This window comes from Mercenaria mercenaria, chromosome 19 (assembly GCF_021730395.1).
Source record: "Mercenaria mercenaria strain notata chromosome 19, MADL_Memer_1, whole genome shotgun sequence".
In the NCBI taxonomy this organism is placed as follows: Eukaryota; Metazoa; Mollusca; class Bivalvia; order Venerida; family Veneridae; genus Mercenaria; species Mercenaria mercenaria.
The window spans coordinates 43,828,290-43,855,588 of NC_069379.1; the positions used below are offsets into that span (position 1 = coordinate 43,828,290).

A 27,299-nucleotide genomic window follows, 5' to 3' on the forward strand; every position below is an offset into this window, starting at 1 on the left:
GATAAGGCTTGTTCTGAAGATGAAGATGATGATATTCCTTTGGCCCAGTTAGTCGGTAACATCACTGACACACCTGTTTATTGTTCTGTTAGGACATCATGTGAATATTGGGCTCCTAACAGTTCTTTTACTGGTGATACAGCGGCCATCCCAGAAAACTTACAAACGCCTCATGCCTGTCTAAAAAATTTCATAACTGATTTAAATACCACCGCAAAAGAGATTCAAATTGTAATTGGCGTTTACCTTCGAATGGGATTTACCAAGGTACACAAGCTGCGAGCTAATTGGGAAAGTTCAACTCGTTATGGCCCTGTTGCCAACGTCATATCTCAAAAAAAAACTTGAATCTTATTCGGTTGTTGCATTTCTCAAATAGTCTGGATCATGTTGACACTGGCACTCCAGACAAAGTATGGAAATTGCGAGCATAGCTCTAGTCGCATGAATAGAATTAACTGTTATATAATTATTGATTTTAGAAACTGATCGCATCTCTAGTCACAGTTCACTTAAGTTTATTGTTAGACAGTTTTATTGTTGATTTACAAAGTCAGTATTAAAGTTTTGTTCATCAATTATGAAGTTTGATTGAGTTTCATACACCTACTTTGTTAAAAAACCTGTCCATTATGTAGCAGATCTGCTACAATTCCGTTAAAGCTCGGCGTATCAGATCTGCTACAAAAATATATTTGTTACCATAGTAACGAGATAAAAAATAAACATGGTTTTAATCTACCAAGGTCAAGTTACTTAAAAAAGCAAGTGATCAGAATTTTTCACATTTCACAACTGCGGTTGGGTTCTAGAGGATTAAAGTTGACCATGTTTTGCACTGTGTTGCAAATTTTAAACGAATTTTACCGTGTCGTTTTTTTTGTAAATTTTATATGATTTATGGCATTTCCTCAAGCTCAAGTAGAGACAAATTTCAATGTGATGGCCACTTTCTAAAACGTTTGCAGAGAATTCATTACAGCATTAAGTTTGATCAAAGAAACATCAAACTATTGTTAAACAATTATAAAACACAAAATAAAACTGTAAGTATCATTATTTCCTAGGGTACCTCAAGTAAACAGATTTATTGAGACAGAATTCTAACTCCAACATAAAAAATTAAGGTCTAATCCTGTGGGTCTGATTTAAATTTTGCTCACTTCATTCAAAAAAAAGAAACCTTGGGGCTGTAGTAAAACCTACCTGCATCTCTTCCACAATATATAATCTAAAGAATGAAGGCAAAATATAGAGCTTTCACCGCATATAACTCAGTATTTTATAGATGTCTAACTCTACACCTCCTGATTCAGAGGTAAATTCATTTTGAACAGTAAAAAAATCGCTTATAAATGAAAATTTTCCACTTTTGTACAATACACCCATAACAAGTCTTGAAAGAAGTAAAATCTTAATAAAGAAAAAAGGAAAATATGGGAAAAAAATGGTCCCAGAGGGGTTTGAACCTACGCCCCCATGAAAATTGCAGTCAAAGTAGGTTTATGGTAGGAATTTAATACTCTTCAAAAAGGAGGTACTCTATTACGGGTCCAATACCTTAATGTACGTATGCATGCTATAACCATATCTGACGGTCAGCGACCGGGAATCGAACCAAGACCGCTGGCGTTGTAGTCCAACCTGTTAACCACTGCGCCACTGACTCTCTCACTCTATCAATCTTCGAACACATTTTCATGAAAAAATATCTCCTTTGAAATGTTTTGTTTAATTACCTCCCTTTATTGCATTTGTTGCTATTTCCAGTATCGGCCATTACTCTACATTCAATAACTGAACCATCTTTTGTTCCGCTTAGCTCAGTAGGTAAGAGCGTTAGTCTACGGATCGCGGGGTCGTGAGTTCGATCCTCGGGCGGGGTGTATGTTCTCCCTGACAATTTGATAAACGACATTGTGTCTGAAATCATAAGTCCTCAACCTCTGATTCATGTGGGGAAGTTGGTAGTTACTTGCGGAGAACACGTTTGTACAGGTACACAAGTTTACCCTTAAAAACTCTATCATCAGTACTCATATTTCTGCTATCTATAACACTACCACCCATCAGTCTACTTTTCAGAGCTTTCCACCGATAACCGTATCAGTAGGCAAGGGATTATGGCGCTACTCGGCACAAATGTTTCCCATAGCAAAGCAGCACTCACTGATCCATACCTCCAAGATAAATGGCATACATTCGACTTAAATAAATTCAGTTTCTTCTTCAAGCGAAAACTTCCATTATCGAAAAACAGAAGCTCAGAGGTCACAGGAACCCCATAAAAATTGTGTTTAATACATTCAATTATAGTCTTAATATGCATTTACATAATTGTACCTGTTTTTAAGATTTTTCAGTACAACTTCAGAGAAATTAGTGCAAAACAAATGTAATGAAACATTGGAATATATTAATTAATTTATTTATTTTGTTGGGTTTAACGTCGCACCGACACAATTATAGGTCATATGGCGACTTTCCAGCTTTAATGGTGGAGGAAGACCCCAGACTCCGTGCATTATTTCATCAGAAGCGGGCACCTGGGTAGAACCACCGACCTTCCGAAAGCCAGCTGGATGGCTTCCCACATGAAGAATTCAGCGCCCCGAGTGAGGCTCGAACCCACTCGATGAGGGGCAAGTGATTTGAAGTCTGCGACCTTAACCACTCGGCCCCGGAGGCCCCGGAACATATTAAAGGGAAGTAATAGATGAACACTTGACTTAGTTAGATAATACTCATGACAAAACTGACATTTTACATAGTTGACACATATAGATTTACACGCAGTTTACACCTTGTATTTATTAATTTATCGTATTAAATACGTCATATAGAATTTACGATATCGTACAGATGTAAATGTTTCTATTATTTTTAAGATACTGATCTCGAAACATAGAATTTCGATGATATAGAGTATGTGTTTTGATTTGAATTTCTATGTAAAACAGTTATACACTGTGAAACTTTATCACACTACATGACTGTGATTGTGATACGATGGAATGCGATGCTATGCTTTGCTATGCTACGCTACGTTATGGTATGTTCATGTATATATGAAATCAAATTATTGTAAAATACATATGTTTGAAACACTTTATGCTGTTAAGTCGTTTCTATTTCAATTTAAAATAAGGAAACGTTTTTATTATACTGTCCTCAAATTTATTGTATAATTTGGCAGCATGCTCGTAAAAAGTGTGCCTAGGCATAATGGCTTGTTTGAATGTGATGTGAATGTGGTTTGTTTTCTGTCGGACTTTCGTCAATGTTTCACTTGACAATGTATCAAATGATTTTTAACACTTTAATTTATCTAGCCGATATCAACGCTTTAGGACATATTGAAATAATAGAAAATATTGTGATGTGCAAACTATATTTGATAAACAACATTGTGTCTGAACTCATTTGTCCTCCATGATCTGTATTTGTACATAGTCAAGGAACAATGGTTCCAAAGGATCTTTTTTACAGATTTTATTAACTATCACGACAGCAATCTTTAAGTGCCGTGTGGCGGCTGCAAAAACTCTCCTTGGATGAGGTGTTGTTATATTTTCTGGTCCTTTGGGATCATGGAGTCCATTCAACTTGAGTTCCGCTTAAGCCGGTGCTAGGGGGCGTGAGAGGTGTTGCACATTTAATTACCTCTCAGGAACAGACTCAAATAAACCGAGTCTGCTATTATTCTTCTTGGTTCCATTCTTTGCTTCCAAAGGATCTTATTTACAGAATTTATTAGGGTAACTGCTCGGCGTTACATAACTTAAATAATGACGACAAACGGAGTTCAACCCAAAACAAAAACGTGTATATAATCATATTTCATACAGCTGATGGAACATTTTAATCCATCGGTATACTACATGCTTATCCTTTCGCTATAGTTTTTATCAGTGGATGACCTACTTTAAGGCAGGCGACTCTAACTAATTTTGCAGGGCCAAGTGCTTTTCATTACTGTACACTTACCGTTTCATTTTTCCGTAAAGTAAAATATATAGTGATAAATTAGAAATGAAATATTGATAAAGATATTATCCTTTGACTGTAAAGATTTTACAGAAATGCATAGTCAGATGAAAGTCACAAACGAATCTAAAAGACCATGTTTTTAAAGACAGACATTTTCTAAATGTTTTAATTTAATTATCTCACAAGTTATATCAAGCTGGCCGATTATTAAAAGACTCTTTATCCTTCATTAAAGTGTTGGATCAGAAAGAACTAGTAACTTTTGTAAAAATCTGGAAGAAGATGAAAACAGCTCGTAATGCCGTTGTCAAAAATAAGAAGAAATGTTCAAACATAACCGGAAGAGAATCTATTTATAGATATGAAAAGTCCCATTTGATGGAATTAGCATTAAATCAAAATGAACTGTTTCATTTCGAGTGTGTGATATCTCCTCTGTTTCCTGAATGGTACTTTGCAGTAAATTTATCATATGTGGGATCAGATGTGACCAAAACGCCATTCGTCTGGGGTGAAACTGCGCCATGTCCTTTACTGATGCATTCGTCATTTGATTGGATATTTGAAAGTAATACTGCGACGTCATATTGAACGCTGGCCAGAAAAGCGAGGTTTTTCCTGGAACGTTGGGATTTCTGAAACAGAAAGCGTTTAACCTATAATATTTACATTCGCTCTGCTTTCCGCATGTGATATTATGACGTACATTCCAAAAGGAAAGGCGCTAAAAATACTCAATGCTGCATAGAGAAAACAGGCCGCTGTTTTGTCGACGTCCGCGTACTATCAGAAAGAACGTTCCTTGGATGACGTCGCAGCTGTTCCGTCTGGTGAACAGAATGGCCAAGTAGCTGATTTTAATGTTAAATGAAACAAATCGTGTGAAATTTATAGCATACCCTTGATTACAGATAGGAAGGAATGATAATGTTAATGTAAAAAATCTTGTTGTTTTTAGCTCACCTGTCACATAGTGACAAGGTGAGCTTTTGTGATCACCCGTCATCCGTCGTCAGTCCAAGCGTCCGTGCATCATCAATTTCTTGTCTGCACGATAGAGGTTTCATTTATAGTTTTATTTTTACCAAACTTGCACACAACTTATATCACTATAAGATCTCGGTTCCTTTTTTGAACTGGCCAGATCCCATTATGGGTTCCAGAATTATGTCCCCTGAAATAGCCAAAATTAGCTATTTTGACATTGTCTGCACAATAGCAGCTTTATTGAAGATTTGATTTTTACCAAACTTGCACACAACTTGTACCACCATAAGATCTTGGTTCCTTTAATAAAGTGGCTAGATTCCATTATGGGTTCCATAGTTTTTGCCCCTGAAAGGGCCAGAATTAGCTATTTTGACCTTGTCTGCACAATCGCAGCTTCATTTATGATCTTATTTTAACCAAACTTGCACACAACTTGTATCACCATAAGATCTCGGTTCCTTTCTTGAACTTGTCAGACCTCATTATGGGTTCTAGAGTTATTGCCCCTGAAAGGGCCAACATTAGGTATTTTTGACCTTGTCTGCATAATAGCAGCTTCATTTATGATTTGATTTTAACCAAACTTGCACACAACTTGTATCACCACAAGATCTTGGTTCCTTTCTTGAACTTGCCAGATTCCATCATGGGTTCCAGAGTTATGGCCCCTTAAAGGTCCAAAATTTGCTATTTTGGCTTTTCAGCCATATAGAGGCTTCATTTATGGTTTGATTTGATACAAACTTCCAAAATATCTTCAACAACAATATTATCTTGGATTCCATGACGAATCTGTCAGATCCAATCGTAGGTTCCAGAGTTATTTTATATCTGATTACCTCCCCTGATTGTAATCAAAATGGATTTATATCAGTAAGTACTTACAGGACTTATTTGAAATTTCATTATTGTCATTAGTTGGACTGAGACAATCAGGGTAGATAACTATGGACTGATTTTTTGTCAAAATACCTCCCTTTATTTCAAATTAAAATGGGTATATCTCCGTAACTAATGAAGATACTGATCTGAAATTTCATTTATTTCAACAGATGGACTTGGACAATCAGTGAAGATACATATTGACTGAATTTATGACAAATTACCTCCCTTTATTTTTTATCTAAATGAATACACCTTAGCAGCTTCTAATGAGATTGGTTTGAAACGTTATTTATGTCTTTCATGGTAAGAAATAGTCATATTAGATATCTCTTGATTGAACATTTATCGATATGAATACTTCACTGATAATTTGTTGTATAGGCTTGTACTCTGTATTCTGTATCTTCTACATGCATATACCAATGCATGATTACCTCCTCTGATTTTAATAAAAATGGATTTATCTCGGTAAATATTTATAGTACTCATTTTAAATTTCATTATTGTCTTTAGTTGGACTGAGGCAATCATGGTAGATAGCTTTGGACTGATTTTATGTCAAATAACTACCTCCCTTTGTTTCAAATTAATATGGGTGTATCTCAGTAAACAATAAAGATACTGATTTTAAATGTCATTTGTGCCATCAGATGGACTCGGACAATCAGGGTAGACAACTTTTGACTGAATTTATGACAAATTACCTCACTTTATTTTATGTAAATGAATATATATCAGCAGAATCTAATGAGATTGGTTTTAAATGTTATTTCAGTCTACCAGGATAAGGAATAATCATGTTAGTACAAAAATGAAGCATTTGAGCCTAGGACCCTCAAACTTGGTATGGAAATTGGCCCTGACTAGGTCAAAAGGGAGTGTTACAAGAAAATGTTTATCCTGATAATATTTAGTGTGTATGTCTATGTGCTCTATGTCGAAACTTGATCATATCATTTTGAGCAATGGTACTCAGGTGAGCGATACAGGGCCATCATGGCCCTCTTGTTTTTTTTTGTGTTCCTTCAAAATGAATGACAGAATAGGAACGGCAATTAAAACATTGATTTCCGATCCTATTCTGTCGTCAATTTCGAATGAACAACGAAATAATTAATAAAAAACATGTCATGTCCAGTAGGGCTCAAAATTGATACGGTTATATGATACAGCTGTTTATTCATGAAAATTAAATAAAATGTAGTGTAAACATGTATGTTGATTGATAACAAAATGAAAATAAAAGTTAAAAATATTTACCCAGTTTTTGCAAAATTTGACCAAAACGTCATCGTTGTCCTCGAAATTTGTTTTTCTTCTTCGGTGAAATTTGAAAGCATGTGGCCAAATATTGATGCGTTTGACCGAATTGGAAATCCAAACACATAAAACTGATGATTTTATAAAAAGGGATTTGACAAAAAATTCCCTGTTTGGGGGTAGTATACGCCGTTTAGAGTGTCTTTATTTTGACCAAATATCGGAGGACTATTTTGGAAATTGTCAACTTTGCAAAAAAAACGCGGAATTTGTGACATGGATTAATCCATGTATTGGCAGAACCCCGAATAAAAGAAGCTATAATTTCCATTTTATCATGGTTTAATTCATCTGCGAATACAGAATTCATTACTGATAATGAATGGATTAATCCATTATTCACTCCAAATGAATTCCATACTTTGAAGAAATATTACACTTTATGTTCATTATAAAACATGGATTAATCCATCCTTTCATTTGGACTGTTGATATATGTCATAATCATGGTAATATAAACTTGGTATATATATATAAATAGATATATATATAAAAACATGGATTAATCCATGCATTTATTTTGCATGTTTTTGAATCATCTACAAATCATTGCTTATATTGATAGAATAAAATGACGAACTAATGGATCCCTATCTAATGCAGGAAATGTAAGACATGGATTAATCCATCTATATTCTGTACATGTTTGAAAACTAGCACATATCAATGCACATATTGATAAAAAATATAAAGAATGGATTAATCCATCTCCATTTCATGTAGTAAAGACAATGCTAAAATTGAAAATGAAAGACATAGATATGTTCCTCCTTCCTTCGCGCATGTTTACATGTTTCTACAAGCAATGCTAATATAGAAATAGACGGATTAATCCATCCCAATATTTGTAGTGGAAAACACATTAGCAGACTATCTCATATGTAGAGTCAAAAGCATGGATTAATCCATCCTTTCTTCCTTGACAAAGATAAATTATTTTCTTCAAGTAGTGAAAACCTGTTACACTTTTCCAAAACTTCTACATACGATGCAAATATTGTTGAAAAGATGGATTAATCCATCCCTATCATATGCAATGAGAAAACATTGTAAGGCCGTCTGAATTATATAATCAAAGACATGGATTAATCCATGCATTCTTAGTGCATGTTTTCAAAACTTGATAAATTATTTTTTTCTTTCATGTAATGAAAACCTGTTCTTCGGCATGGATTAATCCATCTTTTCTTCATGCACTTTTCCAAAACTTCTACACGCGATGCAAGTATTGATAAAAAGATGGATTAATCCACCCCTATTATATATAATAAAAACAAATTGTAAGACCGTCTAAAATATATATGCAAAAGATGGATTAATCCATGTATTTTGGTGTGCAAGTTTACAAAACTTGATAAAAGATAAAGTCATCCGTAACAATTTCATGTAGTGAAAACCAGTTCGCGGACATGGATTAATCCATCATTTCTTCTTGCACATTTCACAAACTTCTACATGCGATGCACATATTGATAAAAAGATGGATTAATCCACCCCTATTATACATAATGAAAACAAATTCTAAGACCGTCTAAAATATATATGCAAACATGGATTAATCCATGCATTTTGGTGTGCAAGTTACAAAACTTCATAAAAGATAGAGTAATCCGTAACTATTTTATGTAGTGAAAACCAATTCGCGGACATGGATTAATCCATCATTTCTTCTTGCACATTTCAAAAACTTCTACGTGCGATGCACATATTGATAAAAAGATGGATTAATCCACCCATATCATATATAATAAAAACAAATTGTAAGACCGTCTAAAATATATATGCAAAACATGTATTAGTACATGCGTTTTTGGTGTTCAAGTTTTCAAAACTTGATAAAAGATAAAGTAATTCGAAATATTTCATGTAGTGGAAACCAGTTCGCGGACATGGATTAATCCATCATTTCTTCTTGTACATTTCAAAAACTTCTACATGCGATGCACATATTGATAAAAAGGTGGATTCATTTTTCATTTAGTGGAAGCAATTCTAAAACAGTCTCGGTCGTAAAATCAAAGACACGGATTAATCCATCTTTTATTCCAACACATTTTTCCAAATGTTCTACATACAATGGTAATATTGGTTATTCTATCCATATTTCATGTAGTGAGAAAAAACAAACATTTGCTGACAATCTCAAATGTTAAATCAAACCACCCTTTCTCGTTGCGCGTACCTTACATGATTCTGTGCTACAGCAGAGATTAATCCATCCCTCTATAAAAAATTTGAAAACAGTAAAATAGGTTTTCAAGAAAAAAGGATAGATTATTCTATCAACTCATACATGTTTGGTTGGTTTAAATGGAAAATAATCATAATAGTTCAAAAATATTTTCTCATTTTTTCCCAGTTAGAACGAAGGAAATTCGCATTCTTTGTGTCATAAACTCAATGGGCTTTAGAAATTAATCATGGTTAAAGGCTGATTGGTAAATAAATATGTCATCAGTGATTGAGGTTATACACCCTTCTAATTGCTGCCACCATGGCTGGCTATTTTGGTTTTAGATTTTACACTGCCGTGTGACCAATATCCTATCGTCCGATTTTCAAAATTCTTTTAAGCGTTAAAATTGTTTGACGATGGCTCTCATACACAAAGCATTCCTTCCTGTTTGATAAAATATCAAACTGTAAAACTTTCTGTTTTGTTTCAGCTCGGATTGTTCAGTTTATACAGCTTTTCATACGATAATATATTATTTTCATTTTTTGCCTAAATGAAATCAGCAGAAAATGATCAGTAATATACTACGTCATGCATTTCTTGATGTTTGTTTCTAATTAATAGTAATACACAACATTTCACACATTAAATCCTGCGCCGTTTACGCATCAAATCAATTTAGCATCACTTCTTTCAGATTTTCGTTATTCACAGACATGCAAAAATGTCTTTATAAGATCTATAGACTTCTCTATTTGCCGTCTGCTATGAAGAGTAGAGTTATGAACGATAAAGCCCATGGAAATATTCAGTTCCATGATCTCCATAAGTGTAATTTAATCTGTTGAGATACGAATATCAATCTGCCATTCTCGCATACCAGAGGTTTACCATGGTTCCCCGGTAGTTAATCTCTGACTTTTGACGAACTTCTGAATGATAAAAAAGGCTGTCTGTCAGTATCTGCTGAATACCCCGGAACGCGTAAATATCCAGCCGAACTATTGGAAACTTCTCGCATAAGCATATTTCCATCGTGTGTCAACCTGAAATAATGTACACGCATTAAAATCTATAATAACGGACTCCGTGATCTTACAGTTCACAGATACCGAGATTGACAAAGGCTATAAAATGATCCGGTGTGAAAATTATTATGAATAAAATTGGTACGGGAGGGATGACATAGTTTTAGTAAAAATTACGCACCACTACCCATTCCATCGCGAAAAAAGAAAATAGATATCATTAAATTTCCTACTGTAGTTTGATCAAATTATCTAAAATGTTTCTATCTAGATAGTGTTAGTAACTTCTTTTGCGTTTTATGGTTATAATTCATTAAACTGTAAATAACATTCCATATTAAATGCAATGTGTTCATACTCCTGTCCCACATAGCTGGGCCAGTCCTTTCCTCAATTTGAGAATTGTCTTCAAACTGAGACAAAAAGGGTAGAGATTTTTCAAGAAAGATTTTACCATCATAATTGTTTACTTTAAAGTACATAAACATGCAGTGATGTGATCTGCTGTTACTACTCCTACTAAAATGTAGTTTTACTTCACCAAAATAACTAAACAAACAAATAAATTAATTAATTACACTTCTCATTCTGCTTCTATCAAAATGTCACAAATACATCCACAATGTAATCTTAACCAAACCTAGCCCAGCTCCGTAGCGATACCTTGTCAAAATTAGTGTCCCATAACCTGTCTGCCGTTATTGCCCTTAATTAGTGTTCCATAACCTGTCTGCAATGTTAGGACTTATTTAAGGGTATAAAATAGTAAAAAAGTTGTATCTTCTATATAAAATTAGCAATCTTCTGCGAGCTGTAAAATATACCCAGACCCATTTTAGAAAAGGATCACTAGCCTTATGTTCCTAAATGACCTATAAACCACAAAAGAACACCAAGAAAAGTAGATATTGTGTATCTTCTAATGTCAGAGATTTAATGTCTGACATGTCTACACCATGGAATATCTTCCAAACTGACAAAGTTCTAAATTGTGGGTAAGAATACATGTGTAAATATGTTTATTTACATTTCTTTAAAAGCTAAAAGCAAAAAAAAAAAAACTCCTTGAAATGCTACCAAAATGTCGGGTATAGGTCAATAATGAAATAAAAAAAGGACCTGTCTTATATAAAACATGAAAATGCCACTTTTACTGGGGAAAAATGGAGGATTATTTCTTTCCGCCATTATCTGGCTGCTTGATTACCTATATTTAGGACTACTGTACTTTAAAATGCAAAATAATTCTCTCATGTACATTTTGATGAAATATGTGACAGTGACATGACAGGTTTATTTTTTTGTTTCAAAAAATAATTTTATACTTTCCTTATTCTTTGTGACTGTACAAGTTCCGATCGATATTTTTCTAACTTAATGTTTTAATTTTGTCCAAATGTGTGAAAATTATGTGTTTGCTAAAATAAAGATTTTGATTTTCAATCTCGCGGTCAGTATAATATTTTTGCAAGGACTTTTTTTTTTTTAATCTAAAACGATTTTTATTTGATGTTTCTTTCTTCGTGTTTTATAGACAAGTAAAATAATCGTCATAACCGTCTAATCTTTTTTTTTTTTGTTAAATTTTATTTACAGGCATCCAGTATTCAAGTCCGTTAACTTTTCGCATCAATTAAAAAGCTTTACTTAATTTTTAAGAAACTACTTGTGAAATATTTAACTGTAGCTGCTAACATTTCATAGCTAAAAACTTAAGCTATAGCAATGCTTTTATGACATGATCAAGAGTATTATTAGTCTCCCTTGGATTTACAACCCGAGAGCACGAGCACGGAGGTAGTATCTCCACCTCATTGCCTGGAGGTATACGTTCACTGTGGCAACACTTATGATATCGTTTGATAACGAGCAAAATGTACATACATTCAAACTTTTCTATTATTTCGATTTTTAAAACATTTTAAAATGATCGCAATGAACGACATGTCCCTGTGGCCTTCTGGCCTTCTGGCCTTCGCTAAAACGACAATCTTTGGATCTATTACATGGTACTATGAAAACACATGTTTAGTTCAGGCCATTGTGAAAACACATATTTATGTTTGATTTATTTCAGATCATTATGAAAACACGTATTTATTTTTTATGTTTTTAAAAACATGTTAAAGTATAGATTATCAGCCGAGTACGAGGTCTTTCTGCATGTGACACCATGAGCGCGGAGCGCCTGAGGTGTTTAATGAAGCTTGTCGGCAGGTCTTTCTTACACTTAAAGGCCGTCGATGTCCGGTTAACTCTGCGCCCTCGTGAAATTATTACTTTTTGTTAGTTTTGGGTTTAACGTCATTTTTCAACAGTATTTCAGTTATGTAACGGAGGGCAGTTATCCTTATCAGTGTACCATTAAAAACATGTTCTCAGCATTAACTGTCAACTTCCACAGATTAATCTGAGTGGGAGGGCGAATGATTTCAGACACAATATCTTCTATCGAATCGTCACGGAGATCATACGCACCGTCCAGGGATCCAACTCACGACCTATGATCCGTAGATCTGAGCTCCCCCTACTGAGCTAAGCGGTCGGACTGTGAAACTGTTACGCCAGACGTACAACCGTCTATCTTGTATAAATAACGTTAAAACACGGTTTTGCTATAAGCTATTCCTTAATAAAAATTTCTTCCGTCCGTATTGAAAAATCATTACCTTGTGCATGTTTGTGTTTGTGTTTGTATGTGTGTGTTGGGAGGGGGCGGGGCGGCAAGCATACATTTCATGTCCTAAAATTGATATATCTGGTTTGCTTCGCTCGCAAATTTATAATCGCTGAAATGTTGGGACCGGACGACAGTCTAAACTTCATCTTATGAGCCGCAACATGAGAAAACCAACATGGTGGCTTTGCGACCAGTTTGGATCCAGACCAGCTTGCGCATCCACGCATTCTGTTCAGGATCCACGTTGTTCGCTTTCAAAGCATACTGCAATTAGAGAAACCGTTAGCGAACAGCATGGATCCTGACCAGACTGCGAGGATGCACAGACTGGTCTGGATCCATGCTGGTCGCAAAGTAAAAATGTTGGTTTTCTCATGGCGCAGCTCATATTGCTTTTATGCCTCAAATAGTCACGGCCAGATTAAAATGAGATTGCACTATTTCAATTACACATCAAAAACAATTGTCCGAGGGAGCATATTCATGGATCACTGGTCCCCTAGAAACTCCGCGCTAATCTTGGATTCGTCCCTGTATATAATGCACATTTCACTGTGTATCACAAGTGCACTCTTTCGGAATCATGTAATTTTGAAAGAAAAATACACTGCAGTAACAGCCGACTGATGAATAAATGTTGTAAAGAAGATAAAGCTGCAAATTGGAAGGCGCACTAGTACTTAATAAAATCTAAAAGTATCCAAATCTCATAGATTAACCTAAATGAAATTTAAGATATTATGCAGAGTAACATTCAGCTTCGGTATTTCATCCAGGAACCAATTTAATATACATTATTCTGTACTGGAGTTGCCAATCATTCGAAATAATTATGTAATATTGTATACATGCCTAATCAGTGGTAGTTAAAATGAAAGGAATGATTCTAGTTTGACAGTTTTTTTGTTGTTGTTGTTCTTTACAAGATCGGAATTACAGACCTACTCGAATAATTTACTAACAGATGACCTCTGTTTTCAGAATAATTTGTGATGCACGTGCGCATGTCTCTAAGTGCACGTGAACAGGTCTGGCTAGTGTAATAGAATACCGGTTTACGTGCACATATAGACCTTCCCGCGAGATATATATTGTTCATGCAAGTCTTTCCGAAATATATAGACCCTAGGTAAACAAAGGAGTGGGTGTGTTAATTTATTTCGTAGTGACAGATATAATTTTTGATATAATACTTCAAAACAATATTACGTATACATCAAAACTGCTTACACTTAAGTCTTGAAATAGGTTATTTTGACAGTATAACATGACGCTTAGATTACCCAATTTCTTAAGATGAAATATCATAAATATATTTAACTGCATTAATGCATTTTTTGAGATTAAAGTTTTGAACGAATGTATTAATTAATGTCTGTGTCGCCCAATTCATTCGTAAAGAAATTTGCTTATACGAAATGAAACTTTTTATCGGTACTGTAGCTGCTTTTTTCTTCCTTGCAACTTTTTTTTCTCGTTTAATTCCAATGGCATTCATGAAAAACTTTTGCACGATAAAATGTTTTCTTCGACTTTATTTCAAACCCTTGTAACATCAATGTTTGATGTCGATTACTAATGAAATGATATTTAAATGAATTTTGATTGATTGATGGAATGAATGAATGAATGAATTGTTTCCGGCTATATTCTGGATTTTTCATATCGATATTTCAAAATTTAGTCAGTTGAAATGATCTTCATTCACTTTTATTTCGTTATACAGCAATTCATAAGATCTACATTTTCATTTAAATACGAAGAAACTCGTGTTTCGGATGCACAAAAATATGTTTAATGGTATGTTCTTAAAAAAAAAAAGAATTAAACGCACTATTCATATTTTTTCTAATTCAGTTAATTAAAATTAAAAGAAAATTATAAATCAAATATGTACTTACCCTATTGTCCAAGTCTTCCACTGAAGAATTAATGACAGAGTATATTTTCGAGTGCGGTCACTTCAACAGGATGTTATCGCCTCGGGCTAGATAAACACACAATGCGTGTCCCCGCTGATTGGACGATTCAATTAGCGGCGCAGGGTACTTTGCCTTTTATAATTAATGTGTATGATTTTAATGTAAATTAATGTTGAAACTGTTGAGATGGATTAATCAGTTTAATGCCTATGTAACATTTGATTAAAAGTATGTTAACATGTTAATGATCATGAACAATATCAGTACCACTGAAACAAAATACCACGGAAACAAAATAATCTTGGAACACTGTATACATAAAACATCTGCGGAATTACCCTTTGGGAAAAAAAAAAACATCAAAGGATATGAACACAAATTTCACTTAATGATTTTATAAGTAAATGCTGAATGACTGCTGTTACCTAATAATCAAAATACTATATCATCAAGATGGTAGCAGACGATATTTTATCAACTGAATGAAGGACAGCGTGTTTGTTCGAATCTTTGGATGTTGACATATTATCATAATTATTTTGCATTGTATGCAAGAGTGTTGTAAAAAGTGCAGAGAAAACAGAGTGGATTAATACATGCATTTGATTTTAACAATAGGGATGGATTAAATAGGATATTAACATTAAGTGGCAAAAAAAGTTCGGACACGCGCAAGAAGAAATGGTGGATTTATTCATGTCTTTGAAATATTTGTATTATACATCTATTTCCGTCAATATCAGCGTTCATTTAACGTGTACAAGTTTGAAAGAATGTAAAACGTTTGGCCTTTGAAATGGCCGAAGGATATATTTTTACAACATGTCTGCGATTGGGATGGATTAAAAATTATTTTCCATCTGTATAGCGCTCTCTCGTATGTAAGGATCTGTGAATGTAAAGAAAATGATATTATATAAATCCTTCTTAATTGCTTGTAATGAAAAATCTATCAATGAATATCAAAGTTGAATGCAGAATTTTTTGAAAAGTGCAAGAAAGGATGGGTGGCACGAAATCATTGATTTTGAATTTGTGATGGTCCGTGAATGTGTTTTTTTTTTTTATTTTAATTTTGGAAATGCGCAAAAAGAAAGACTGGATTATTCCATGTCTTTGACTTCCATTTGAAATAGTCCACGAATGTGTTTTACTACAGAAAATCCATCTTTTTCTACCAATATTTGAGGGTCTGGGCTCCAGATTTTGGCTAAAATGATCGGTTTTTTTGTTGTGTTTTTTTTAATGAAACCTGGCCATTTAATCAACATTAGAACATGCAGTTTTAGCCGGGAGTCGAATCCGGATTGCCTCGGCAAAAAAAAAAAAAACAAAAAAACTTCTACCATCTTGACCAATACAGCATGGGAGAATTTGTAGAGGAACAGAACAGAACAGAACATATAATTTATTTCAACTTGTACATACGTACATCGTTGTAACGTATACATAGTATACACACATATAACATTTTAATAGTCACGTAAACTATATATGGTACACATGTACTACTTCTAGTTGATAAATAAACCAATATCAATCAAAGTTACCACCATTACATAAATAGTCAGAAAAAACCCAGTCTAACTGAAACAGTAGTCGTTTCATCAGCGATTTATGAGGATGAACTTTTATAACCGTGCGGGTACTTATTTCATCCATTACATTTATATACATGTACAAAATTCATAAAAGTGGTATTATGCGCATTTTTAAGCATTAATCCAGCTACTGCATTGTAGAGGCCTAGATCCACTACTATATATGTGTCCCACCAATCTAATTAACAACTCCCATCTTATCTGTTGCTTATCAGCGATTATGTAACAGTAGCTGATTAGAGGGCAATTAGCACAGAAGGGGTCCCAGCTAGACCGTGAAGATGTGTGTAGTAGAGTTGAAAGAAATTGATTTTCCTTCGATGAATGTTGATTTTTATTATTATTATTATTGTTGTTGTTGAAAATCTACGGTTTTCAATCTGAGACAAATGTTACTCACAATATTCTGCAAGCATTAAAACAAAATTTTTAGATGAGTAAATGTTACAGTTTTATAAGATTTTGAATTAGTGCACATCTCCAAACAGTACTCGAAAAAAATAAAAACTTGATTTTTTCCCTAAAAACCATTAATGAAATTTGTAACGTATTCCTAAATAGGTTTCTTATTATTTTATTATGATGTTTAATCAACAAATATTTTTCTTTTCACAAAAATGCACAAATATGTATTACGTGTTTTTAAAATAAAATTCACTGTTTCCCCTTATTACTAATTGATACAATACATTTGTAAGGTAGACTGACTTGACCCTAGTTTATTAGAACAGTCATCAGCCCACAACTGTACCAATGAAGATAGAAATCACTTGGCCCACTACCAAGATCTAGGCCTTTCACGCCGGGCCGTTGAAATAAATATTTATACACATGTAATTAAGGCAGATTTTGAAATGCATGCTTAAGATTCATTTGGTTTTAATATTTGTTGAAATTATTTGGAAATCATTTCAACTGAATGTACAATGAAGAAAGTTTGGAGATTATTTACCAGACGGGGAATTTCGGTATTTTTTACCGCTGCTGGAAAAATCCATCTTACACCCTGGGCGACTCTCGTGCTGTAAATGACGTACTACGAACTATATATATATATATCGGTTACCGTGGCCCAGTGGTTAAGGCGTCCGCATCGGGATAGGGAGGCCGAAGGTTCGAGCCCCATGGGGAGCGTTCGTCCGTAGAATGTTTGTATTTGGACTCGTTCCGAAAAGGCCGTTTCGTGAGCCGCGAGCTAGTTAAATGGTTACCGACTTTTTTCCGCCTGGCGCCTGGCATAGTAGTAGAATTTTGGAGGCAATCGGTACGCACAATAAAGGTGTCCCATAAGCCAAACTGGTTGGCCCTTTTAATAAACAAGAACTTTACCTTTACCTTTTTATATGTAGAAGATTTATGTAGTAATTTATATTATATTTATGGACGTTGGTTTCCCGTATTTTATTTAAATACGCTGCTATAAGAAATAGTTCTAAAAAGAAAGCCGTTCGATAGATTTTATTATTATTATTATTATTATTATTATTATTATTATTTCTAAATATGATATCTGCAAGAAAGAGATTATATCACTGGTTTTAGGTGCAGATATCCGGCCCTCGGGTATATATTTACGCGGTAACTCGGCAGAGCCTCGGCCGGAAATTCCATCTGCACCAACAACCAGTGAAAGAATCGCATTAAATCCATGTCTTTTTTTAATTTTTATTTGGTAAGATCAGCAAATGTTGTTTTTTTTCTGCACTGAAAGAAATGCAGATAGATTAATCCATCTTTGATTAATCAATGTCCTTGATTTTTTTCATTTTTATTTTGATATGGTAAGTCAATGTTTTTATACTATAAGTAAATAATAAATGCAGACTGATAAATCTTTTTTCTTTGTTTTTCAGTTAATATCAACATTGAGTGTAAAAACTTGGGAGAACATGGATTAATCCGTGTCTTTGATTTTATATAGTTAATGTGATCCGCGAATGTGCCTTTATTTAAGAAATAACTTATAGCAAAATAGTGTTTAACACTATTCATGCAGGATGGGCGTTTATACGTCAGGCGTAATGATTTTTTACGACGTATTATCACCCGAATTTATAAACAGTGTTAAAACTAGGTTTTGTTATAAATTATTTTGATTCTAATATTCCCTTAATCTAAAAGAGTAGATACAATATAGTAGCGCTTTTTCTTGGTCGCAACCTAAACATCGATGTTACCGCACGTTAACATGACGTCAATGTAGCGTAAGAGTGTTTCAACAACAAAAGTACATTAGAATTCAATATAAAAATAAGGGATGGATTAATTCATAATTTCTATATTAATACACTGAATTTAAAAAAGGTTTGGTAACTTGGAAGTAGAAAAGATGGATTAATCCAGGTCTTTTATGATTTTACATAAATTCGAAACGTTTCATACGGTTTGCTTATGTGTTTTTCAATACATGCAACTGGGATGGATTAATCCATCTTTTTCTAAATCAAATCAAATCAAATCAAATTTATTCACTCAGTGCATCATACATGATACAAACATGAGGTATATATATAGTAATACATTTTAAACAGCGGTACATAGCAAATCTAATTTACAGAGAACAAACAGGATATATTTCGTAAAACGTAACCATCTATTGTTTACAATTCTTTTTACAATATTATTAATCATAAATCTATGTTATGAGGACAGTATATGTATGTCGCATGTGGAAAAGATTCACCACCCCAAACCTATCGATATCAACAATGTGTGTAGCAATTATGGAAACATGATAGAAAAAAGATGACTTAATCTTTGTGTTTGGTTTTACTTGTGAGACGTTTCACAAACATAAAATTGGAATGGATTAATCCATCTTTTTCTGTCAATATTAGCATTTGTTTTTACAAGTTGAAATGGACAGATTAATATATGCCTTTTTCTTAACATTTTAGACGGTCTTACAATATCTTTCCACTACACAAAATAGAGATGGATTAATCCATCCTTTTCTATAATCAATGTTAGCACTGCCTGTAGAAGTATTGATTTTCACATAATAAAATGAAGCATGGATTAATCCATGTTTTTGGTTTAACATTTTAGATAAACCGACATTGCGTATTTCACAGTCAGTAAACAGTCCAAATGAAAGGATGGATTAATCCATGTTTTATATTAAACATGAAGTGGACTTATAATGTATTTATTCAAACTAAAATGAGATAGAGTCGGAACAATATTTTTTCCACCAAATAAAATGGGGATGGATTAATCCATCTTTTTTATAATTAATGTTAGCCCTGTTAAGTAGAAATATTGGTTTCCTTAAAGACTGAATGCATGGATTAATCCATGTTATTATTTTACATTTTAGATTAACCGACAGTGTGTATTTCACAGTCGTAAATGACATTGTAATAACAGTCCAAGATGAAAGGATGGATTAATCCATGTTTTATATTACACATGAAGTGGATTGATCATGTATTTGTTCAAACTAAAATGAGATAGAGTTGGAACAATATTTTTCCACAAAAATAAAATATGGATGGATTAATCCATCTTTTTCTATTAATAATGCTGGCACTGTTTGGTAGAAGTATTGATTTTCTTATAAAGTCAATGCATGGATTAATCCATGTTTTTGGTTTTACATTTTAGATAAGCCTACAGTGTGCATTTCACAGTCAGTAATGGCATTGTAATAACAATCTAAGATGAAAGGATGGATTAATCCATCTTTTTCTGTAATTAATGCTGGCACTGTTCGGTAGAAGTATTGATTTTCTTATAAAGTCAATGCATGGATTAATCCATGTTTTTGGTTTTACATTTTAGATAAACCTACAGTGTGCATTTCACAGTCAGTAATGGCATTGTTATAACAATCCAAGATGAAAGGATGGATTAATCCATCTTTTATATTACACTTGAAGGTGACTGATCATGTATTTGATCAAACTAAAATGAGATAAAGTTGGAACAATTCTTGATTTCAGTCGATTGCATTGCTTATTAGAGTTTTGCTGATTGTATGATGGATTAATCCATGCTTAAGATTGTATTGGTTTCTATATTTTGTAGAAATTATTTGGAAATGACTGGGACTGAATGATGGATTAATCCATGCACTGTTACCTGAAGATCTACGATAAATATTGGAGTTTTATTGTAAAGGCATTATCAGCAATGGATGTTATATTTGCAGATGGATTAATCCATGTTTATATAATGCACTTGGAATAAAACTGAAATAATAGCTTACGTATTTTATTCGTTTGTTTGTCAATGCATGGATTAATCCATGTCATAACCTTAGCATTTATTTACAAATTCGAGCATTTCCTAAATAGTCCTCCGTTATTTAGTCAAAATAAGGACACCCAAAATGGCGTATACTACCCCCAAACAGGGATTATTTTGTCAAATCCCTTTTTATAAAATCATCAGTTATAAGGTATTTCATCGGCATGATAAGAACCTGAAATAATCTACAATATATCAACTCATCATGTCAAAATAATTTTTTTTAATATCCAAGTATTTATGATAAAATAATTTCTTTTTATTTTACATATGTTTTATCCATAACGAAGTATGTGAATAAGTAATTAAAAATATTTTAGAGGGACATGTAAAGTAATAACATTTCAATACGAAATTGATGATATTCGAATGTTTAGTTTCATAAAAATCTTTGTAACTTTGTATCTTTGAATTTGAAAATATTTTAATTGGGATCTATGATGTAATCACTTCACTATAAGAAATTGGAATCATTGAAATGTTTTGTGTCATTATTGTTTTGTAACGGTGACATATCTGTAAGTCATCACTATCAGGTATGAATCTGGTCGTTTTCAAATATTTAAAGTCATACGCTTTCGTATACGTAAAATATAATGACCACAGGAACCTGATATAAATGGTCTTCGAATGTTTGGTTTCATAAGTATCTTTGTATATGTAAAACATAATGACCACAGGAACCTGATATGAATGCTCTTCGAATGTTTGGTTTCATAAGTATCTTTGTATATATAAAACATAATGACCACAGGAACCTGATATGAATGGTCTTCGAATGTTTGGTTTCATAAGTATCTTTGTATATATAAAATATAATGACCACAGGAACCTGATATGAATTGTCTTCGAATGTTTGGTTTCATAAGTATCTTTGTATATATAAAATATAATGACGACAAAAATCTGTATTGTTTCAAACGATTGGTGCTGTACGCCATTGTATAAGTAAATTGTAACAACTTAACTAGTACATCATATTTGATCACGATACGTTGTACAAGGAAAGAGGAAAACATGAAAAATAAAAATATTGCTTCGCTAAATGCTGCATTAGCTGTAAAACGCTGTGGTGACGGATATTGGCTTGTAAAAGGCATGCAGTTTAGAAAATATACAAATTTTCTACTAAAGTTGCAATATCAAATGGAAAGTGATTACTATGGAAACAAATAACTAAATATGTCAATAAAGTAGGTCTTATAATAACTTTGCAAGTATAATAGATTTTTTCATAATACCTACGTTGCAGATTGCAGTGTGAAGAATACGCGGGTTATTTCATGTTTTTATTATAATACTAAAATTGTAATTACCATTCTTTCTATATAACAATCGGCCAATGTTCATTGTACCTCTTCCGGAGGAAAACCTTAACTGTTTTATAACCATATTTTACAATACGCAATTAACATATTTATGCCTACTGTCTTCAGTTTTAACAGTAGAACGAAGACATGCAGGCACAATTAAATTTGTTATTACACTATATTGTTCGTTTATGTAAATTTACGCCTTCGTATAATGATAAAAGGTGCACCTGTCATTGTTATAATATCAACTTGCTTCTAACATCATCCAGATATTCAACTACAGATATATTTAGACGGTTATTCATTCCGAAAAGAAATATGTGGGCTGTTCTATGTCAAAACCTATATTTCGTGACAAAAAATTAAAACCGAGATGACAAAATATTCATGAATAACAGTTTTGTAACCTTTCAAAGCTAAATATAAAAAAGAAATTATTTTCACTATTCCCATTTAGAGACGTGATTTCCTTGTGTGTGTATTTGTCATATATTATATCTGCGAAACATTAAGCATTGGATTAAATAAATATCATACATTTAAATGTTTAGAAACAGTTTAAAGTGCTTTTACCGAAAATTAACTTTACAATGCATTTTTGGTTTCATCACTGGTCTGTTTTTACACTTTTATATTCTTATGGTGCATCGGTGCCACGTAATTTCAGTTTTCATAACAAAAGAAATACAAAAATGTTGTTACGTAAAATATAGTAGAATTTGAATTCTTGCATAAAAACTACTTTTTTCTCTGGATCCGCCCATGTATTAACGGGAGAAAAATCGTGTGCAGACAAGGCAATTCACGTGCTGTAAATACCTGATTTTTATTTTTGAAATGCTTTCCCAGGGACGTATATGTAATTCTGCGCAGATTGACATCTGGTATCTGCATCTTGTAACTAACGCCAAATGCGCTGCCCCAACAATGTTCGTACTCGTTTCTTCCCTTGTTTACTCCCCTTTTAGAACTCGGCGTCAATTCAGATTTTGTAGACAACCGCGAATGTTAAAGAATCGCGTGTTTACCTGTGCGATTCTTTGTATTTAGGAATCATATTTATGATTTTGGTAAGTATCAGTCGGTACGTTTTTATTTAATTTCTCGAAGAATTTATATAAACAGCTTGGAAGCTTGACACTACGTTCGTACTCATCCTTACTCCAACTGTGTCCGTACTCAATATAACTCGAATGTAAAGTTATTTTTATTGAAATTGTGATCGAGTCCACCAAATTGTGAAATGATATGAACAATTATTGGTAATTTTATATTTGTAATAACGAGAGATAAAAAAATCGCTTAAAAACCTTCAGGATGTTCTTTTGATAGTGATGTTTATTTCTGGGCCCTGGATATGGATATTCAAAACATGTTTACCGTTTCCAAGAACAACAGGAATGGTAAATAAAAAATGTACCGGAATCGTCAAGTCATCACATATGAAAACAATACATAAATCGTCGTTTAATGGGGTTATTTTTATGAAAGAATAGCGACAATACACGTTTGGTCTCGGTCACAAACAATCCCGCGGGCTTCTGCAGACATTAATACACAAAAACGTGTATTATCCCTACATTACAATGAATAACTGAATTACAATACACTTATTTCTAGTTCCTATATAAAAAAAAGAAATACTCAAAATTTACACGGTATTAAACTTTCTATTATGCAATACATATACCGTGTTACTTGTACAGTTTTTCTCATTGAACGGACTTATACATTTCTTAAAGGTTGTGGCTTTTGTGTCAATTGGTCTGGAGATTTAAGATAACATTTGATTTGTCAAGCATTGCAGAAATATCGCAATTAAAAGATCTCTTGGTTTTAACATAGTCACGTGATTTGCTGGGAGGCAGTGATTATTTATTGACAATATTCATTCGCAGATGTTGAAAAATTGGAACAACACCGAAAAGCATTCAATGTTCAATACAAAATACTTTGCACAGCTACGTGGCACAATAGGAAATGAAAAAAGTATTAAATTACTTTTTCAGCCGTCTTATTTTACGACCTGGTTAAAGGACAAACATTTAAATTAGCGACAGAGAATTTACAATAAATTATATCAAATTATAGAAGCGTTATGACATACACTTTTCAGACCGACCTTCTTACGGCAAAGACATTTTCTTTTCTAATATGACGTTCATGCAAATGTATCCAGTACAACGCAGCGTAAAATGCTTTGTTTCTGTTCTTTGATCGAGTTATTTAACTGTCGCTTAATATCAGCACTACTCGTGCTGAGATCGTGCATATTCACAAAATCAATGAAATAACCTATAAATATTATTGATCTGAAAGACATTTTCTATTAAAGACATTTTTTTATAAAAACAAGGACAGCTTGTAAAACAATAAAAAAGACAGCGTACCTTTAAGCCAAGGGGGTACCGCGAGTGCATGTTTGTTGGAATGTACGGAAAACTCGTATAAGTACGTACTTCCTCGTTGAAGACTGGCGTGAGCTTGTGCAACTTGGAAGGCCGGAACATGAAACATTGGATCGTTAGACATTGCTATAAGAGTGTTACGTATTATAAGTAAATTTGTAGGATCCGTCCATGAAGTGTAGAAGAAAGTAAGTAGTTCTGTTAGAGCATATCTTGTAGCGTTTGAATACGCCGAGCTAAATTTAGACCTTACAAATTCAGGGACTATTTTCTCATCAAATTCTTTCCTTGTTACGTTGAAATCAAGGGAAGTATGTCCCAGCAACGCAGCCCATGTGTTGTAGTACAGGACTCCGTCCATATCGTTGAAACCAAGAAGGATATCAACCGATGCGAACATATCTCGCGCAGGCGCTGTCCGTGGTGTGTGTTCTAACAGGATTTCTTCAGGAGAAGCAATTAGAAAGTCGCCGTCTATGACAGGACCTAGGTTCGCTTTGTTGTACAGAAGCTTCATTGGACTTTTGCTTTGCAAACATGGTAAAGTCTCTTTTGTATTAGGTGGACAACCTATGTCATTTAGATATTTCTCGGCGGAGGATATGTCTTTTATAGCCCATGGGGCCAATGGTGTCCCACTTTCCGCAATAACTCGTTTAAAATATCCTTTGTTTCCTGGATACAAGGCTTGTAAAAGAGCCGAAGAAGCACCTGCTGATTGGCCGAATAAGGTTACGTCATTCTTATCACCATGGAATCTATCGATATTATCCTGTATCCATTTCAAAGCGAGATGTTGGTCCCAAAGTCCTTGATTTCCTGGAACAGTCCCGTTACTGTCGCGCAAAAATCCAAACATACCGACTCTGTAATTTATAGTAACCACAACAACGTTTCCGTATAGTGCTAAACCCTCGGGACTATACATGGAGGCTGCGCCCTGTCTGAATCCCCCACCATGGATCCAAACCATTACCGGGAGTAGATAACTTGTACTTAGTTGGTACGGTGAATATATATTTAAAGTAAGGCAATCTTCTGTAAATCTTGGTATTCTGTATCTGTTTTTTAATATTTCCATCTCCTGACCGGTTTGTTGAAAACATGCCATAGGAGTACGTCTTGCATCAAACTTTCTAAGCGGCTGCTTCGGTTTAGGTTTCGTGAATCTGTTAGTCCCGACAATAGGCTCTGCATACGGGATTCCTAAATATCTAGACATCAATTTATTTTTGCCATCAATCATTACATATTCCAACTCTCCCGTTATTAAATCTCCTGCATTTGTCATAATTGTTATAGGAAACTCGGAAACACCGAGAGAAACACATAGCACAATGTTTAAAATAATTTGAAGATGCATTTTTCTTAAATAACAATTTCTCAACTACGACACTGTTTTAAATATAATACCTGTCATGCGCTCATTTCAATATACGCTTCAATGAAAACTTCAAGTTATTGTGAAAATAATTAACAAAAGGATTTTATGCAAAGTGAATTACCATGCAGAATCATGTTTCAAACAATATAATTATTTATGCTAATTTTCAACCTTTCTGACGATAATCAACTTTTAAGTGGTATTTGATGTGAAACTGTCGGTGTCAAGAATACACACAAGAAAATCGTAAAATCCTATATAACTGTCATACTTGAATTTCATTATACCGGGAATTGCAAAATTTATGAGACGCATTTTTAATAAAAATTCATTGTTCAAAAGGTTATTCCTTATTCATTCTTGGGCTTCCGTCAAGATTTATTACATCAGCTCAAAACGACTTTCGTCTGTTCAGAAGTAAATGTTAATTAATTGTCAAAGATGCACGGTCTTAATCATAAATATTATTTATGCTCTTCTCTAGTATTTAGGTGCACTTTTAAGATGTTTCGTTGGGTTAGTGCGTGCTATTCAAACATGAGCGCGAGCTTTAGATGGCAAAAAGGCAAAGGGCGAGCTACCCCCCAAAAAAACAAACAAATAAACTAAATAAAAGAATAAATAAATAAGTAAAGCACTACGTTTCGAAATTAAAGCTTTGCGCTTCTCTTCGAAAGTCATTTTATAAAAGCGAAGAGAAAACTTTAAAGAACCGATAGCGAAGTGCAAAGATGTTTTCATTATTTAGCGTATCGCTATTGCATCCTTTCGCTTTGCATTCATATAGGGTGCACGTCCTGGTTCTAATGGTACACTGTACCGTGTAGTAAGTTAAGGAGGGTCTTGGAAATACCAAGGTTGGCATCGGATATTTTTTCCCTTGCGAATGTTTCAATTCAGCTAATCCAATTGAAGAACAAGCCTGCCTGCATAGCTCAGTATGGCGACATAGAATTTACAATTATGAATTATATAACTACTAGTAATTATAGAAACGTTATGTAGGGACAACGCAGATCTACGGATCACAAGGTCGTGAGTTTGTTCCCCGGGCAAGGCGTATGTTCTCCGTGACTATTTGATAAACGACATTATGTCTGAAATCAATCGTCCTCAACCTCTGATTCATGTTGGGAGGTTGGCAGTTACATGCGGAGAACAGGTTTGCACTGGTACAGAATCCAGCGACACTATTCAGGTTTACTGACTGCCGTTACATAACTGAAATACTGTTGAAAGTCCTCGTGAAATCCAAAACAAACAAACCTTAAGAAAAAAGAAAAATAAAGAGGAAGAGAAAATACATTTGTTTTCTATTTCATCATGTTAATTATCCCTGATAAAGAGTATC

At 33.7% G+C, this 27,299-nt stretch overlaps 2 protein-coding genes across 2 annotated transcripts; both read right to left on the reverse strand.

Moving 5' to 3' along the window:
* Positions 1-4,324: 4,324 nt before the first annotated feature.
* On the reverse strand, positions 4,325-24,805 carry LOC123542725 (neuroligin-3-like). Its single transcript, XM_053532126.1, has 4 exons — positions 24,547-24,805; positions 20,990-21,018; positions 7,126-7,250; positions 4,325-4,625 (listed from the first exon to the last, which is right to left on the reverse strand). Exons 1-4 carry the CDS (start codon positions 24,686-24,688, stop codon positions 4,340-4,342), a joined length of 582 nt encoding a protein of 193 aa, XP_053388101.1. The 5' UTR covers positions 24,689-24,805; the 3' UTR covers positions 4,325-4,339.
* A 1-nt stretch (position 24,806) lies between these two features.
* LOC128551044 (putative inactive carboxylesterase 4) lies at positions 24,807-26,091 on the reverse strand. The gene is made up of 2 exons (XM_053531332.1): positions 24,860-26,091; positions 24,807-24,812 (listed from the first exon to the last, which is right to left on the reverse strand). Exons 1-2 carry the CDS (start codon positions 25,925-25,927, stop codon positions 24,807-24,809), a joined length of 1,074 nt encoding a protein of 357 aa, XP_053387307.1. The 5' UTR covers positions 25,928-26,091.
* Between the last annotated feature and the right edge of the window lie 1,208 nt (positions 26,092-27,299).